Source organism: Crinia signifera, chromosome 2, assembly GCF_055691185.1.
Source record: "Crinia signifera chromosome 2, ASM5569118v1, whole genome shotgun sequence".
NCBI classification, from domain to species: domain Eukaryota; kingdom Metazoa; phylum Chordata; class Amphibia; order Anura; family Myobatrachidae; genus Crinia; species Crinia signifera.
This window is the reverse complement of record NC_139218.1, coordinates 257,277,354-257,293,724: the sequence shown is the minus strand read 5'-3', so window position 1 is coordinate 257,293,724 and position 16,371 is coordinate 257,277,354. Positions and strand designations below refer to the sequence as shown.

At 39.3% G+C, this 16,371-nt stretch overlaps 1 protein-coding gene across 13 annotated transcripts in view; it reads right to left on the bottom strand.

The window, feature by feature from the left end:
• The window catches only part of DMD (dystrophin), a 1,973,025-nt gene that overhangs the window by 638,242 nt on the left and 1,318,412 nt on the right, over positions 1–16,371 (bottom strand). For all 13 annotated transcript variants that reach the window (XR_014470468.1, XM_083174338.1, XM_083174337.1 and 10 more), the window contains one exon: positions 11,970–12,087. Coding sequence is in view for 12 of the 13 variants with exons in the window: in XM_083174338.1 (XP_083030464.1) it covers positions 11,970–12,087 (118 nt within the window). In the remaining variant the exon portion in view is untranslated. The remainder of the gene's footprint in view (positions 1–11,969; positions 12,088–16,371) is intronic.

Here is a 16,371-nt window from a genome sequence, read left to right as displayed (position 1 = left end):
TTTCTCAAAGTGTGAGAAACAAAATGACTCTATATTTTGTATATAACACAATAATATATACAACTGTAGTACATTCCATTTGCAGATGGAGACTATAGATTTTAGCAATTAACCATACCTTGAAATCCCTACAGTTGCAATAAGTAGCACTGTGTCTAGAACATGTAAGCAACATGCATGGAGTTTTCAAAGTAGTAAAATATTCTGAGTGGCTACTTTACCTGAGCAGTCACATGCTCCGAGAACACAGACCCACCATGTTTGATAATTCCCAGAACAGTTTTTCTGGAAAACAAAATAATGATAGTCTGGCCTCGGGTTCTACCCTTTGATATTGTGTAAATTGTATTTATGTATTCCTATCAGGGCGAAATTGGACAGTATGCTCATGAAGATTAAAATAGTCATGCCACAATAGGGGTCTCTCTTGGGTGTACCTGGACCTTTTGAAATTCTAATCTCATACTGGAGACTAAATCATGACAGTTGGAAGGTGTGCTTTATCTTTATGAAGTAAATAAGGCAAATAACGTATCTGTGCCTTAACACATTCTCATGTAGCTGCATGACGATTCAACGTATCTTAATAGCCATCTCAGTGGGTTAGTCTGATAGCCCTCCAATATTGTGCTGTCACCAGCCATGTTCATGCAAAGCATCAAAGCATGGTAGAAGTAAAAAGCCCTGATCATTTCCAGAGCAAAGTCTTAAAAATGCTGACAAATTAGTTAGATGGTTTTACTTCTATTTGAGGATTATGTTTAGTAAATGGCTGTATGGATAGCAATGTTTTAAAATGAATGGAACTGTGTACATTCTTTATAGTAAAAGGCTGAAATTGCTCATCATCTCTATAGGGGAAATTCAATTGTTTTGTGTGCTGGCAGCCACTAGATGGCGCTCGATGGAGCAATTCAAGTGTTGCTTCATTTGGATTTGCACAACCGGCAGCGCTGACATTACTGTCACATTGTTCCGACAGTTTGACGGGCTGAGAACTAGCCTTGAATATGACTGAAAAATGGTATGCATCCCAGCACAGGAAGTAAGAAACTACTCTCTGTGGATTTTTTGCTTCACGTAATTTTATTGAGCAGTATCTTACAATTTACAATTGCATGTGGTTTGTTATTTATTTTGTTAACTAGCTTTTAGAAAGCTTATTTCGAATCATTGTTGATCTTGATAAACATCAAGGGGACATCTCAACATAACATGTATTTTAGTGAACAATAGCTCAAGTGATTGCTTTAAATTCACTGCTCCTGAAGGGAAACACATTGCTTTGAAAATTGGTGTCAAGTTGTTCTGCAATGAAAAATACCCTTAAGGAATATTTTTAAATACATTACTTTGTTAATGTGTACACGTATTATTCTGATTGAATGTATTCTGTATAACAATCAAACAAGCCAACTGCCCCTCCCCCACTTTTCCCAAAAATGTTATTCATCTAGAAATTGTTCATGCTCTACTGAATTTGTATACTGACCTGTCTAGTTAGACAGAGAAGCAAGATCATAGCGGTGATGTAATGCACTGCGCCGATCATGTACATAGGCATTCAAACAGTACTCAATGAAATTAATAACAGTAATTAATAATTTTATAGTTGGTAAACTATGTTGGTAAACTATAGTTGGTAAACTATGTATTTACATGAAACATATTAATTATATAATTACTTTTATATGAAGGTTAAGGTAATGCTAGTGAAGATCATCATTAAAGATGTTCAATTACTCCAATTGGTTACAAATGTGCTTATTGGCCAGGTTTGGTTTGGCTTTGAAAGCCATGGGTAAATTTTAATTTGAAGTCTGAATCTATACTGCACACGTCACAGTTCAAACAAAATCTATACATTTATAAAATATTCTGTTACGTGGTAGTATTTTCAACTTTTCTCAAATATGATCAGCAAACATTTAACAAAACAAATGTAAGTATAGACTATTAAGTATATGGTATATATATATATATATATATATATATATCCATCTATTCCCTGGCACTCAGTATATGATCCATTCTCCTTGCTCCTGGTGCCATTCACAAGGGTAATGACCCCTCAAATGCACAATCCCACAGAAATCACATTTAATTCAAAAGGTTCAAAAGGACTATCCTGAGGAATTGGATGCGGTCCACGAAACGTTGACTTAACCATTTCAATTAAATGTGAGTGAAGTTTTTCACGTTTTTTCACTTTCATCTAAAAGTCTCCTGAGTGCCTTCTTTCTGTGGGAATATATATATATATATATATATATGTATATATATATATATATATATATATATATATATATATATATATATATATATATATATAGCCTAAAAGTGCAGTTAGTGTTTAGGCCAAACAGCTAAATCACATGCGACCATATCGGCACACTTATTTCATGATTGCAAACACAAAGGAGGTCCTGATTCAATTATATGTGCAAAAATTTCCATCCCTGTTCCGAATTTGTACACAGCCCCTGTGCGAAAATATGCAAATGTCGCAGCTACCAAGATTTGGATTGAAATGTCCATGGTGACTTTAAATATAAAAAGGGGCTATGCACAAACATGTAGCATTAGTTGTAAATCAAGAGATTATCAAAGTGCTGACAAAGACTATGGTCTTGCAGAAAGGCTACAGGAAATGAGATGCCAATGCCTTTTGCTTTGTGTAGGGGATTGCAGTAACAGCTTGAAGCATGCGCTGTTGCACCACAAATGCTCCCTGTTTGCCAATTGTTTTGTGAATAAATTATCTCTGTGACTTCCAATGCAAGATGTATATGCAAATTCACAATAATGGCTCAGTTGCATAAATAACACCTTTGCATCAATCTCCAAACCATCAGGCCCAGAGGTCACTTTCTGAGTCACTGTGTGGATGGGGACAATTAAAAATAGATTGAACTTCAATAGATCTCAACCATCAATGGTGGTTAGAGGAGCCATACACACACACCCTAATCTCATGGCCGTTCCATGGGTGGTCAGCTCAGAATTGTAATAACCCATTAGTTATTTAATGGAACACCTTTGTCATAAAAGTGATAGCGCTGCAAAAAAAAAGGAGTAAGTGCATTAATCAGTCACACGCCTATGAACCCACCTAGCTGATGCTTTTAATGTATAATGTGTACCATGCCTTATAGGGTTATCATCCATTATGCAACCTAGGCTTTATATATATTAGTGAAGCAGTAATAAAAAAAAGTACAAGCAAAACGCAAATAAAATGAAATCTTCACACAATATGATACAATGAGAAGACAGAAATACATGTATCTGGCAATAGAACAGTACATTGAGAGAATATACAGAAATATCAACTAAATTTTAGTGTGGTATCAAATATTATAAAGGAATAGTATTCAGCAGGCCATTCGGTCCTAGCTGAGTTTTAGAATACAAACAAATCCAGCGAAAGTAACAATGAACCTAAGGAGATCGTCAAGCAGTACATGGACAGATTAGCTGGACCGATGTAAAACATCAGCTGGAGGATCTTCCAGAGTATTCTAGTTACATGCCAGGTAGTAAGGATGCATTACTCTGGAAATGGTCAAAACATGAAAAGGTTGACAAGAGGTTTTTTTTTTTAATATTCAATTTTTATTAAGGTAAACAGCACACATAACAATGTACATCTCACAAATTGTCAAAGGGTCTTTCAAAGGTTGAACAATGTGAAATAGTACATATCAATAAAGGAACTCAGTAGACATTTTGGAACCAGAAAGGGCTATAGAGTCCCATTCTTCTTCAGGTAGTGACACGGATATATCACTTTCCCACCTAATATGGGCCGGTAGTTTCTTCTTTTTAGATTTGGTATAAGGCAGGCTATGAGAGAAAGAGACAGATCTGGACCAGGGAGTGATATATCTGCATCGTCTGAGATCAATTTATGCCATACAGTCAATGTGGCACTAATAGCAGCTCCTGAGCCCAACCACGCTGTTATTGCTTGACGGGGAAGCCAGAGCAAGTCCGTGGGGTGGAAATCGCCAATACAAGAGTGTTCTATGTGAACCCAGGGTTTAGGGAAATTGGGAACAAACCAGTCCCTGGCCTGACTAATCAAACATGCAGAATGATATTTCTCGAGGTCGGGGTAAGCAACCCCCCACAATTTTTAGGTAAAACAAGGGTCTGTCTGGCAACACGAGGTCTAGATCCTTTCCAGATATATATCGAGAAAAAAATTATTAAAGCTAGTGCTAAGGAGTTTAGGTGGAATTCTGGGAATAGCTCAAAAGAGGTACATGAGTTTTGGCAGCAGAATAATTTTGGAAGCTGCAATGCGACATAACCAAGATATCTCATGAAGCAACCAGTCATCTATTAGTTTCCCAAAAGAGCATAATAGCGGTTTGAAGTTACAGTGAAATACATTGGAATACATTGGATACATAAACCCCCAAGTATTTAATAGATTTAAACTGCCAAGCGTATGTATATTGGTCTCTAAGAAATTGAATGTTTTCCCTGGGGATGTTAAAGGGGAGGGCCTCTGTCTTAGTCGTATTTAGTTTGTAGTAGGAAATATTGGAGAATTCATCTAGCAGTGTATGTAGAATCGGGAGTGACGTGGCGGGACACAGTAAGGTTAAAAGGATGTCATCTGCAAAGAGACTGATTATGTGGGATGAGCCACCTACACTAGGGCCCCTCAAGTGCTCCGTAGATCTAATCCTCACAGCCATAGGCTCAATAGCCAATGCAAAAAAAAGGGGGGACAAAGGGCACCCCTGCCTGGTACCATTGGTGATATCGAACCCCGAGGAGAGACAACCGTTCACAAAGATCCTCGCTGAAGGTACTGAGTACAAGGCAAAAATTGAGTCCAAAAAATGACCAGCAAAGCCGAAGCAGGACAGCAGCATCTTTAAATATCCCCAATGTATTCTGTCAAATGCCTTTTTGGCATCCAATGACTGGATCAATAGTGGTTCTTTTCTATGGTCACAGTATTCCAGTATATTGAAGACTCTACGGGTGTTGTCTGGGGCCTGCCTACCTAGGACATATCCAACCTGGTCTTTGGCTATAAGGGAGGGGAGGAACGGGTATAGGCGATTAGCTATCAGCTTGGTGAAAAGCTTAACATCAGTGTTTAATAGGGCAATTGGGGAAATTTTTGAACTGCAGTGGGGGGTTTACCTGGTTTCGGGAGTGCAATTTTGATTTTTTTTTTTACTTTTCAAACTTTCACATGGACTTCAACTGGGAACAGAAAAGTGTACCAAATGCAGCAATAGTGGAGTGACAGTACACTTATTGGTGGTCCATTTGCTCTGGTGTTGACATTGACACCAAAATAATTTTAAATTCATGTTGACCATTCCATTTGTCAACTTTTTGTTATTGTTGACATTGTGCATGTTGACCTCCTGCTGTTGACCTAATGATTGTCAAGCTAGACATTGTCTGTGAGCTATACAACACCTGCCCCAGTCAAACTCAGTACCTTAAAAAGTGCATTTACTTGTGAATATCTCTGTTGAAGGACTCTGTCAATTTTAAAATGTTTGCCTGTTCACACTAAAGCAGTGGTGAGATCTGCCCAGAGGAATGTAAGAAGATTGGATTCAGGTATACCAATAAACTGTTATTCATCTGTGGTTTTCACCTAGGAGGAGTTTATATTTTGGATAGAGACTGTTGTATTCTTTACATCACTAAGTGAACACTCAAGAGAAGTAATCCATTTAACATAAGACTCAAAGTGGACGACAATAGTGGCTTCTATGACATCAAGTTTTTTTCTCAATCAAATCACTGCTGCAACAGATGTTGAGAGTTAAAGGAAGCTGGCATATTACAGTCCACCAAGTAAAGTTAGCAGGATTCAGTAGAATAATTCATGGATGTAGTTGGTAAACCATCAATAAGTCCATCCACTATTATATTTTGGGTGTTTAAATCTCCCCATACCTGATAGATATAAAGCTGGTAAATCAGTATTATTTGGTGGCAGTGAGGATGATGGCAAAACTAAAAACATATAGGAACTGCAGAGCCAATTGGAAGACTTGGTCCAAATATACTGTAGGATATAGCTGATTGGAGATATTATAATTAGACAGCGAATAAGTGATAGGAGAAAATCAAGGGGTCAACAGTCAAACCAAGTGGCAAATACCCCAGATAGTCCAATGGAGTAAAGTTACATCAGAAACCAATGGGTAGAGAAGTAATAAATAAAGTAGCATGAAAAAAGCAGATGGGTTTGTTTCCTAGATTTCACAAAAAGCAATGGCAATAAATAGAAATGAGGGTGGAGGAGATCGGTAGTTACCCCAATATTTTTCATGCAATTTTCCGAATTTATTTTGTGAATATAAGGAAATAGTTTATTTCACAGTCTCCTCTGTGTCACTCACTGACAGCAACAACTCACTGAATAGGTTTTGTACTCCCCTGTGGAAATGTAAATGATGTCTTTTGCATACTGTACTCCTTTTCCTCCACAAGGAAACATGTCTGAAGAACTGTTCATTTAGATTTTATTTTCTTTGTATATTGAGCTAATTTAAAGTGATAAAAAGTAAAAAGCATTTTGTGCTTCAGGTTGCTGAATAATTTGTTAAAATATTTTTCATCTATTGTATTGCTATTAAGTTTTGTTTTTACTTTAGGGCCTAATAAACAAGTTCCTGTGATCTTAAACTGTGACTGTCTTTTAAACAAACTACTACATTTTTAATCATATTATGCTCAAGGAAATCTAAAGAGTAAAAGCCATTATTTGAGAAAGACTGTGTGTGTTGATTGGTTCAAATTATATGCAGGGTATACGAATTTCGGGTGGCTCTCTTATACCTCTTTCACATTGCAAAGTCAATTGGGACCCAGTTTTCCCAGGGAAGTGGGTATGGCCTGTTTGAGTCTGTTACCTAACAAGAGACCTGACACTTCCTTAACAGGCTAGTTCAATGGGGGAAATTTACTAAGATGTGCATTCTACTTCACATGTGATGTTGCTATGGGCAACCAATCAGATCCTGTCTATTATCTTCTATTTCCTAAATAAATAAGAAATAGATTCTGATTGGTTGCCAAATAGCAACATTCCATGCGAAGTAGAACTCCCATCTTAGTAAATATCCCCCAATATGTCTTAACCATGTGTAGAAAAAAATGAAGGCATGGAAAAAGTGGCATACACAATACACTGGGTCCTCATGAGAAATAATTCCTAAATACTGACATGGCTAAACCTATGTATTTGTTAGCAGCGTGCAAATTAAAATTGAACAAATGCAACCATTTCTAAAGCCCGAGAAAGCAAGCCATGGGTTGCGACCCCAATTGCATGTTGTGCAAATAGAGGAAATAGAGGAACTGCTGACCATTTTTTCCATTACCTCTAAGGGCAAAGACTTTGGCAAAGTTGTAATTAACAATTGATCCTAGGAAATGATGGTTGGTAGTCACAAGGAAATCCTTCATCCAGGTAAATGAATAAGTGTTTTTCTGGCTGGTATGTTACACATGACTGGTCCAGTTACATATTCTGCACTGATACCCTTATACAAAGGCATAGGAGCTAATTACATCAACACTTACTAATTTATGTTGTGTGATGAGGGCATTAGCAAATTTCATGTGTACACCTAAGCCATGTCGACCTACAGTGATCAACACACTGCATGTGGACCTTCAATGGTCAACACACTGCAGTGTGTTGACTATTGAAGGTCCACATGCAGTGTGTTGACCACTGGAGGTTGACCCATACCCAGACACATGTGTTATAACATGTGTACAAATACTAATGTATCTTTGATTATGACAGGCAACAGAGTAATTATTTGGACGTTTGACTGCTAAAATGACTGACAGTTTAATGATGTAGCTACAGTAATGACTGGTATAGCGAACATGTAATAGCGCATCACTGATGACCATAAAGCTGCCATTTGTTCTATTTTGCTGTCTTCAATGTTACAGTGATGTTCTTTACAGCATACTCTTCACATTTAGCAGCTCTAGATTTCAGGATGGCTACAGGCCTTTATATAATGTTAATATAACAATACTGCCTTTATTTAAGCCCATCAGATAAAGCCAGTAACATATAAATACTGAAATAATGAATATACAGTATATACAGTATAACAATAACAAAATATATTCTAATATATTAATTATGATGATAAGTCATACAAACAGCAACAGTGATGACCTTAAGTGGTTGATACCTACTAGGAACTTGCTCCAATGTTTATGTCTTATGTCATAGTAATAAATCATTTTGATAATTTTCTGTCATGCCATAAATTCAAGTCATGAAATACTGGTCAAATTGAAGGTCCCCAACTAGGCTGAAGGAGGAGAATGCATTCTAATCGGCTGCTAGATTAGTGCATCCCACCTTTTACACCCTTATTATAGCTGAAGCAGTGGGGGACAGGATAGCTATAGAGGGCTCCAGCATTCTTGGCCAATAAAAAGCCCACAGGAAAATTTGGTGCCTTGAATCACTTATCGGCAGACAAGTTTAATATAGTCCTTCAAGGTAAGGGCCCTAACTGGTCAAAATAGAACACAATATATATGCATGCTCCTATTCATCATCAGGTGATACATGGCACTAATGACCTCACTAATGTGTTATATTGGGCCTTATTCTGGTTCACTCACAAAGGCAAATTCTGTACTGAGTTAGATTTGGGTGAGTTATTTTGTTTCCCTGCAGGGAAAATACTGACTGCTTTATTTTTACAATGCAATATAGATCTCACTTTGAAGTAAAACCCCACTGAAATCTAATTCTCTTTGCACAAGTTACATCTGCCCCACCTGCAGTGCACATGGTTTTGTCTAATTGAGAATAAATGTGCCTTTGCGAGTGAACCAGAATAAGGGCCATTGTCTGGGTGTGTCTTGCTATGTTATTTTGTGGGATCATTCTCTGTACAGGGTGTAGATAACCACAAAGTATACATACTTTTTAATTTTAGACCTCAGGGCACCCCTTTCTCCTTTCCTGGGCCATCCAGATCCTTAAGACCATCTTGGCCCTTATTCTGATCGGTGCGGCCGGATCCGAATATGCGTCCTAAACCCCGCCTTCCATATGGATCGCCAACTCCGTCCGTACGCGGTAAGAAGCTGTCCGAACGGACCGCACGTGTTTTTCTCATGAATACACCTCCTTCATCTCAGGGAACCTCCCCCATCATTCGATGGTCGCAGACCATCGAATACAGGACCGAGTGGCCAGGCAGCTCCCGCAACCTCAGACCACATGGGCATTTCTCCGTGCAAAAGCAGGAATCTGGGCGGACAGCTGACATCCGGCAATGTCATATGTCCGCCCCCCACACGTGCGTCACGGCCGCATTACCATACGTACGCCCAGCGTTTGCATGGGAACGCCCATGAAACGCGGGGCGTATGCATATGTTAATGAGCCCAAACAGCCCTTCACGCCCCTCTCCACCCCCTGTTCGTAGTGTACACATTTCATGCGGAATGTGGCCGTGCGTCCCACTCGCACATGCGCAGAGACGCCTCTGCACATACGCAGACACAAAACATCAGCGGCACAAACGCACGCGGATATTACCGCACCAACCAGAATAAGGGTCCTTGTGCTGTATATATATATATATATATATATATATATATATATATAGTTAGGGAAGGAGCGAGCTTACACATGCCTCCACATTCTCACTCTTTCTTTGTAACTGAACTTGAATTAATGTCCCTAGATTTATATAAATATGTTACCATTATTTTGCTGGGAGGAAATATATTACTGTACAGTCGCCTTGTATCTCATTCAGACAAGCTTTGCATTATTTATCTAATTTTTTTTCCCAGTCATTCTTACTTGTTATGTTTAATGAGGCAGAAATAAATTAGTTACTTGAATAATGGCATTTCTGAAACAACAGACTTTCCTGATTTGAACCTTCTGCACGTTTAATTATTACTAGATGCAGTCAAGCAGTACATTGAGCAGTGTAAATGTAGTATAAATATTTCTAATGCTATTCAAGTATTAGAGCGATTGTAAATTGAAAGTAAAAAAACATTTAATAGGCAGAACCAAATCTAAAATGCTTAACAACAGTGGTAGCAAACTAATGCCAAGAACGCAAGTCCAGTGCAATGTGAATAGACAAGAGGCAGTTGTCTCAGGAAATACGTTTTGGGACCAGCAATATACTGTATAATATGTAATAGGAATGTTATGGAATCAGAGACAGCAGCAGGAATACAACTCTGACCCACAGCCTACATACATGAGGTCAATGGACCTTCCTTATCCCGGCAGGTTGGTGCTAACCATCACCCTTATTATCTGTCACCTGGCCGACTTGTTCAGCATCAGGAGCCCTGAAATCTGTTCCTAGCAGAGGTTTAAGACAAGCTCTCAGGTGCTGCTGATGACCTGACTGTTGTGCATGGCAGGCTGCAATACCTGGACCAGGCCTGCCAAATACCTTATACCCAGGTTGTCAGATGATAAGTATGTCCCAACTCCCTTTGTAACTGAGAACAACCCTGGGCTCACCTAGTATAATTATTATTATAGAAACAATAATATTAAAGAAACAATGTATGTATTTTGTAGAGCATAAAATTCATACACAAATAATCTATTTGTATAAAGTCCCATACACATTGGGCTATTTTGTGCTGAAAGCAGCTCATCTTGAAGTTTGAGTTGCTTTCAGCACAAAAGCTGCCCAGTGTGTACAGCCCGGTAATGAGCAGTGAGCTCTGATGAGCACTCTTGCATCATCGCTGGCCATCGCCACTCATCTGCTGGTATTACCAGCAGATTAGCAACAGGTTCGATGGCTTTCCATAGCATCCTACTACGGAAAGTCTTCCACCCCCCCCCCCCCCCACCCCCCGGGAAATCACTTGGACAGGCGAAAATCGCTCAATGTGTATGCACCTTTAGAGATACAGTAAGGAGGTGTTGCATCAAAAGTAAAGAATATCTATCCCACCACTGCATAGAGGGACAGCAGAACTGCAGAACAGGCCTACACCACAGATTACACATCATTTTTTATTAACTATTCTCGTCATCATCTTCTCTCCATAATCCCATTATTTTTAAACAAATGTTAAAATTCCCCAAAAAGAAACTTCTTTCACTAGTATAAGAGAATTATCAAAAAGGACACGCATTACTAAATCTTGGAAATTATAAATATTTGTTGCTACTAGGCTTTAATAAATAACATTTGAGATAAAATGAATCAACCAATATAACCAAGTAAGAGATAGATACATTCCTTACCTATGTCTAACTGTATTTCATTTTCTCTACTTGTGCAGAGTTTTGACCTAAAATAGTCATTTTTTTCTGTTTAAATCTGTTACTGACAATCTAGAGATTGGCAGTTTTATCTGGACTGTACACTATTCATGGAGTACACTTTTATGCTATTCATCATTAAATGATTATTCTGGTTCACTCATGATTACTGAAAAATACTCATGAGTCCAAGTAAATTACTAATCCTTATCTTTCCATAATACATACAGAGACAGAAGGCCATTACAGCCCTTGCTGAATTATCATGCCTGGATTCCTCCAGGATAATTGTACTGTGGTATATCTCAAAGCCTTATGGAAACGTTACAGCTGTATGACTGGGTCCATGAGTTCAAGCAAATAGACCCACAGTCAAACTGGTGCTATATACTATATTGGAAAGAGAATTTGCTCTGACAACTTGGATAGGCTACAGGGACCCAATAGAAAAAACCCTGCAGCACCATATAATGTAGGTCCAATGCTAAGTTCATACTGTATATTATTGTCCTGCCTGAAGCCCTGTCCATTTCTCAGTGCTGAGCCTCATCTGCAAAAAATAAAAAATGGCCTTGAGCTGTTATCAGTAGTCCCTTAGGTCTATTCTTAGTTTGATTCCTTAAAAATGCATTTTCTAAAATGTAGAGTTTTAATAGCAAATAAATGCACTTACTGCGATCTGTAACCACTGCGCGAGCCTCTGGGTTGCTTGTTTTGTTTTTCAAGTTCTGTGCTGCGGTTATAAGTTCTTCCAAGTGGGGACGTTTTTGTTCTAAATCCTGTAGAGTTACCTATTCACAGACAGAACAAAAATTATAACAAAATGATGTACATGTGTATTTCTAAAGTCACAGTATGCAAAATATACAGTAAAATAGCTATAAGCTTTAAATACGGTAGATTAGAAATTATAGTGATTTTGAAAACATTATATAACCATTCAAATGACTGCACTTTGCCTTCATCCTTTATACAATATAACTTCATCTGCTATTACCAGAAATTGGTGGCTAGAGATGAAAGTCGAAAGATTCTCACACCCTATTGCATTTAGCCCTTAAACGCAGGGCAAATATGTTCTCAAATGGGCAAAACAAGGTGCACTGCAGGTGGGGCCGATTTATCATGTGCAGAGTGTTAGATTTGGGTGGGGTGTATTCAAACTGAAATCTAAATTACAGTATAAAAATAAAGCATTCAGTATTTACCCTGCACAGAAACAAAATAAATCATCCAAATCTAACTCTCTATGTACATAGGACATCTGTGCACGTGGTTTTGACGATTTTTAGAACAAATTTGCTCTGCAATCATGTCTGAACTAGGCCCTAAGTACAGCGACACAAAAATTAACAAGTAGTTATTTCATATAACTTGGAACATACATCATATAGACAATACATAGCCTCTCAAGTAGATATAGGAACTTTATTCCTTAACAGAAGCTTGGTAACATAGAAAATCCCCTTTAACTTCCCAGCGGGTATTGCTGGTAGTAATAGGTGGGGTTAATGTACAGGCGAATGGGGTGGAACTGAGTTCCACCACCTCTAATGGCAGGGGGAACTCAGTTCCACCTCCACCACAGTCATGCACAATAATTACAACAGAAAATCCCTTTTCTCCCATGTCATATGTGATATCATGCCATCCCCACTGCTGAAGTGAAGAAAAGAGAAGACAAAGCTGATGGAGGGACAGAGACAGATACGTGTAACTGGCGCTACTGCTGCTTGGATTATGTGTATAAGCAATACTACTGTGGGCATTACGTGTAAGCGATGCTACTGTGTGGCATACATGTATAAGGAGTAATGCTGTGTAGCATAAATGGAAAAAGGGGCACTAAAGTGTGTCATAATGTGAATAAGGGGCACTACTATGTGGTGTAATATGAACCGGGGAAGCTACATGTGGTGTAGTGTGAATATGATTTTGCTACTGTGTGGCATTATTTGAATTGGATGTAGTATTGTAAATCCACTGACTTTTTATAAAGTATGGTAGGTAGGGCTCAAATATTGTAGTTTGCAGGGGTGCCAAAAACCCTGGCACTGGCCCAGGCTCCACCTAATGGGGGAGGGGGCGGCAGTGGCAGAAAAAATGAGTTCCACCACCTCCCAAGGACCACTTTAAACGCTGGGTGGGATGCTCTATATGAGTGTAGGTGTAAGGTGTATATCATGGATATTATGATAGTTTCCATCACACAGAGCATAAAACTAAGAGAAGAAAAATGAAAAAATAAATTAAAATATAATAAAATAATGTAATCAAATAACTTAAAACACAATTGTGAAATTAAAATGATTAAATAAAAAAAATAATTAAGTAAAGAAAAAAGGAAACTGTAATAAAAATATATTAATGGGAAATAAAAGAGGAAATAATACACCAAATGGCAGATGTTAATAGCATACTGTAAAGGCATACTGTTAAAGAAACAAGAATCAAGAAGGTGAAGGTGTGGTAAGCAGGAGGGGGGTGAAGTAGTATTTGAATATGTGTAAAGATAAATTACTGGTATTTTTGTAGATTCCAAATGGAAACAAGCAATCTTAACACCAGAAGAATTTATAAGCCAGAGTAGGCAGGATTTTCAGGATCACTTGAGACTGCTACCGCTTCTAATTTGATACATGGCATTATTGCAGAGATCTCTTTTTTATATTTACATTTTTTTAACTTGTGTACATTTTTATTGAAAGAATACATTTTACAAGTCATAAGTGCAAAAAAAACAAAACCAATTACAAAAGAAAGATATGCGTCTGTTGAAAAAGTACAGCAAACTATGAGAAAAGTGTGATTTTATCTCTGTGGTCGTTTGCCATCCAGAAAAGTATGTGGTACGAAAGATGATGCAGTTCACACAGTAAGTTATCCATATATGAAGAAATTACAATAATGGTATAGCAAATAATAAGTTGATCATACACAGGGAATAGAGTGCAGTTGCCCTGAAATATCAATCACCATAGTGCATATTACACATGTAATAGAGCAGTAGGAGCCCTGATACAGGATGATATAGACCTCAATAAAACCCAGGTAGGAGACAAAATAGTTATGGCGGTAATTGATCCCTGGCCAATCTTGAGGTATTTCACCTATCCCCAGTGGCGTAGCTACGTTTTGGGCGCCCCCCCCGCGTTAGGGGGGGCGCCCATAACCATCCCCCGCCGCCGCCCAGTCAAGCACCCCCCCTCCCCCCTGGCCGCCCCATCGCCCCGCCGCCTATGCTAACCCCCTCCCTCGCTGTCTTACCTATCGCACTGGTCCCGGCGGCTCCGTTCTTCTGCTGAGGACCACCACAAAATGGCCGCCCCCATAGAGCAGACAGTTTCAGAGAACAGTGTGCTATATGGGGGCGGCCATTTTGTGGTGGTCCTCATCAGAAGAACGGAGCCGCCGGGACCAGCGAGATACGTAAGTCTGCGGGGGATTGGGGGGGGTAACTATAGCACCGCAGCCCCCGGCGCCCCCACATGCACAGCGCCCCCCCGCGGTGGCGGGGGCTGCGGTGCTATAGTTACGCCCCTGCCTATCCCACTTAGTATGGGATACGGTCATTAGGTCTACAACAATTAGGTCAACAAGCATTGGGTCGACACCACTAGGTCCACAGGCAACAAGGTCGACATGGGTTTAGGTCGACATGGGTCTAGGTTGACATTTGTGTCTAGGTGGACAGGTCATTAAGTCGACACAAGCATTAGGTTGACATGGGGAAGGTCGACCGTCAAATGGTCGACATGGGGTTTTCACTGTTTTTTGAGCCAACATGTGCTGACAGGTGGTATTTCATGCCCTACCATCCACTAGGGTGTGGTGGGAGAATAAAATAGTGTGCCCGAAGCATTGCGAGCGAAGCGAGCGATGCAAGAGAATGCAGTGCACTCCAAACTGTGTCCATGTCGACTGTGTCGACATTCGGGTAAATAAAACAGTGAAAACCCCCATGTCGACCTTTTGACTGTTGTCCTTGCCCACGTTGACCTAATGCTTGTGTCGACCTAGTGTCCTGTCGACCTAGACCCATGTCAACCTAGACACATGTTGACCTTGACCCATGTTGACCTAGACCCATGTCGACATTGCTGCCTGTCGACCTAGTGGTGTTGACCCAGTGCTTGTTGACCTAGTTGTTGTAGACCTAACAACCCCCACCCCATAGTATAGTAATGCACTAGCGTGCCTCGTGAACAGATCTTTCATGACCCAAAAGCTCATTGAATAGAGCACGCCAGTGGTAAATACTGGGAGAGGATACAGCAAACCAATTTCTTGCAATAATAACTTTAGCTAAGGTTGTCAAAAAGGGATCACAGGGGATTAATCCAAGGTCTAAACAAAAGAGGCAAATTTTAGGCAATATGGCAGGCAAAGTCAGTTCTGTGAGTATAATATCAGCCCATATGCCCTCCCAGAAGACATGCACCAAAGGACACGTCCACAGTATGTGCCAAAAATCAGCATCAAAGGTACCTAGGGCAAGCCAAAGTAGGTCTCAAACCCGCCTTACAAAGGGAAACAGGAGTACTATATGTATGGTGTAAAATGTAAAATTATACCAGTTGGTAACTGATACAAGGAGTGGTGTATTTAATTGAGCTCAGTATCTGTATCCATTGAGCCTCATCTAATGTACTTATATCACCCTGCCATTTAGCCTTGAGGGAGTTGAAAATATGAGGATCTACATATGAATTAAGGTTGGCATAAATACAAATCTGACCCCTCTGGCCCAATCCCACAACCAGTTCTTTGACTTTGATATGGGAGAAGCTGATATACCAAATTGAGTTTGAACTGCATTACGCAGCTGGGAGTAATGAAAACAAAAATTTGATATAGAAAATTCCTCACGGAGCTGCTAGAACGGTTTAAGGATAAAGAAGTCTTGCTCCGTTTATCCAGGGTTCTATCCATATAGTTGTTAAATTCTCCAATATAGAGAACAGGAATATCTGTAGAGGTAGAAATAAAGGACACTGCATGTTTAAGCACTTCATTACAATATGGTGGGAGGACATAAACAGCAAGGATATGAAAAGCTTTATGATTTATATGAG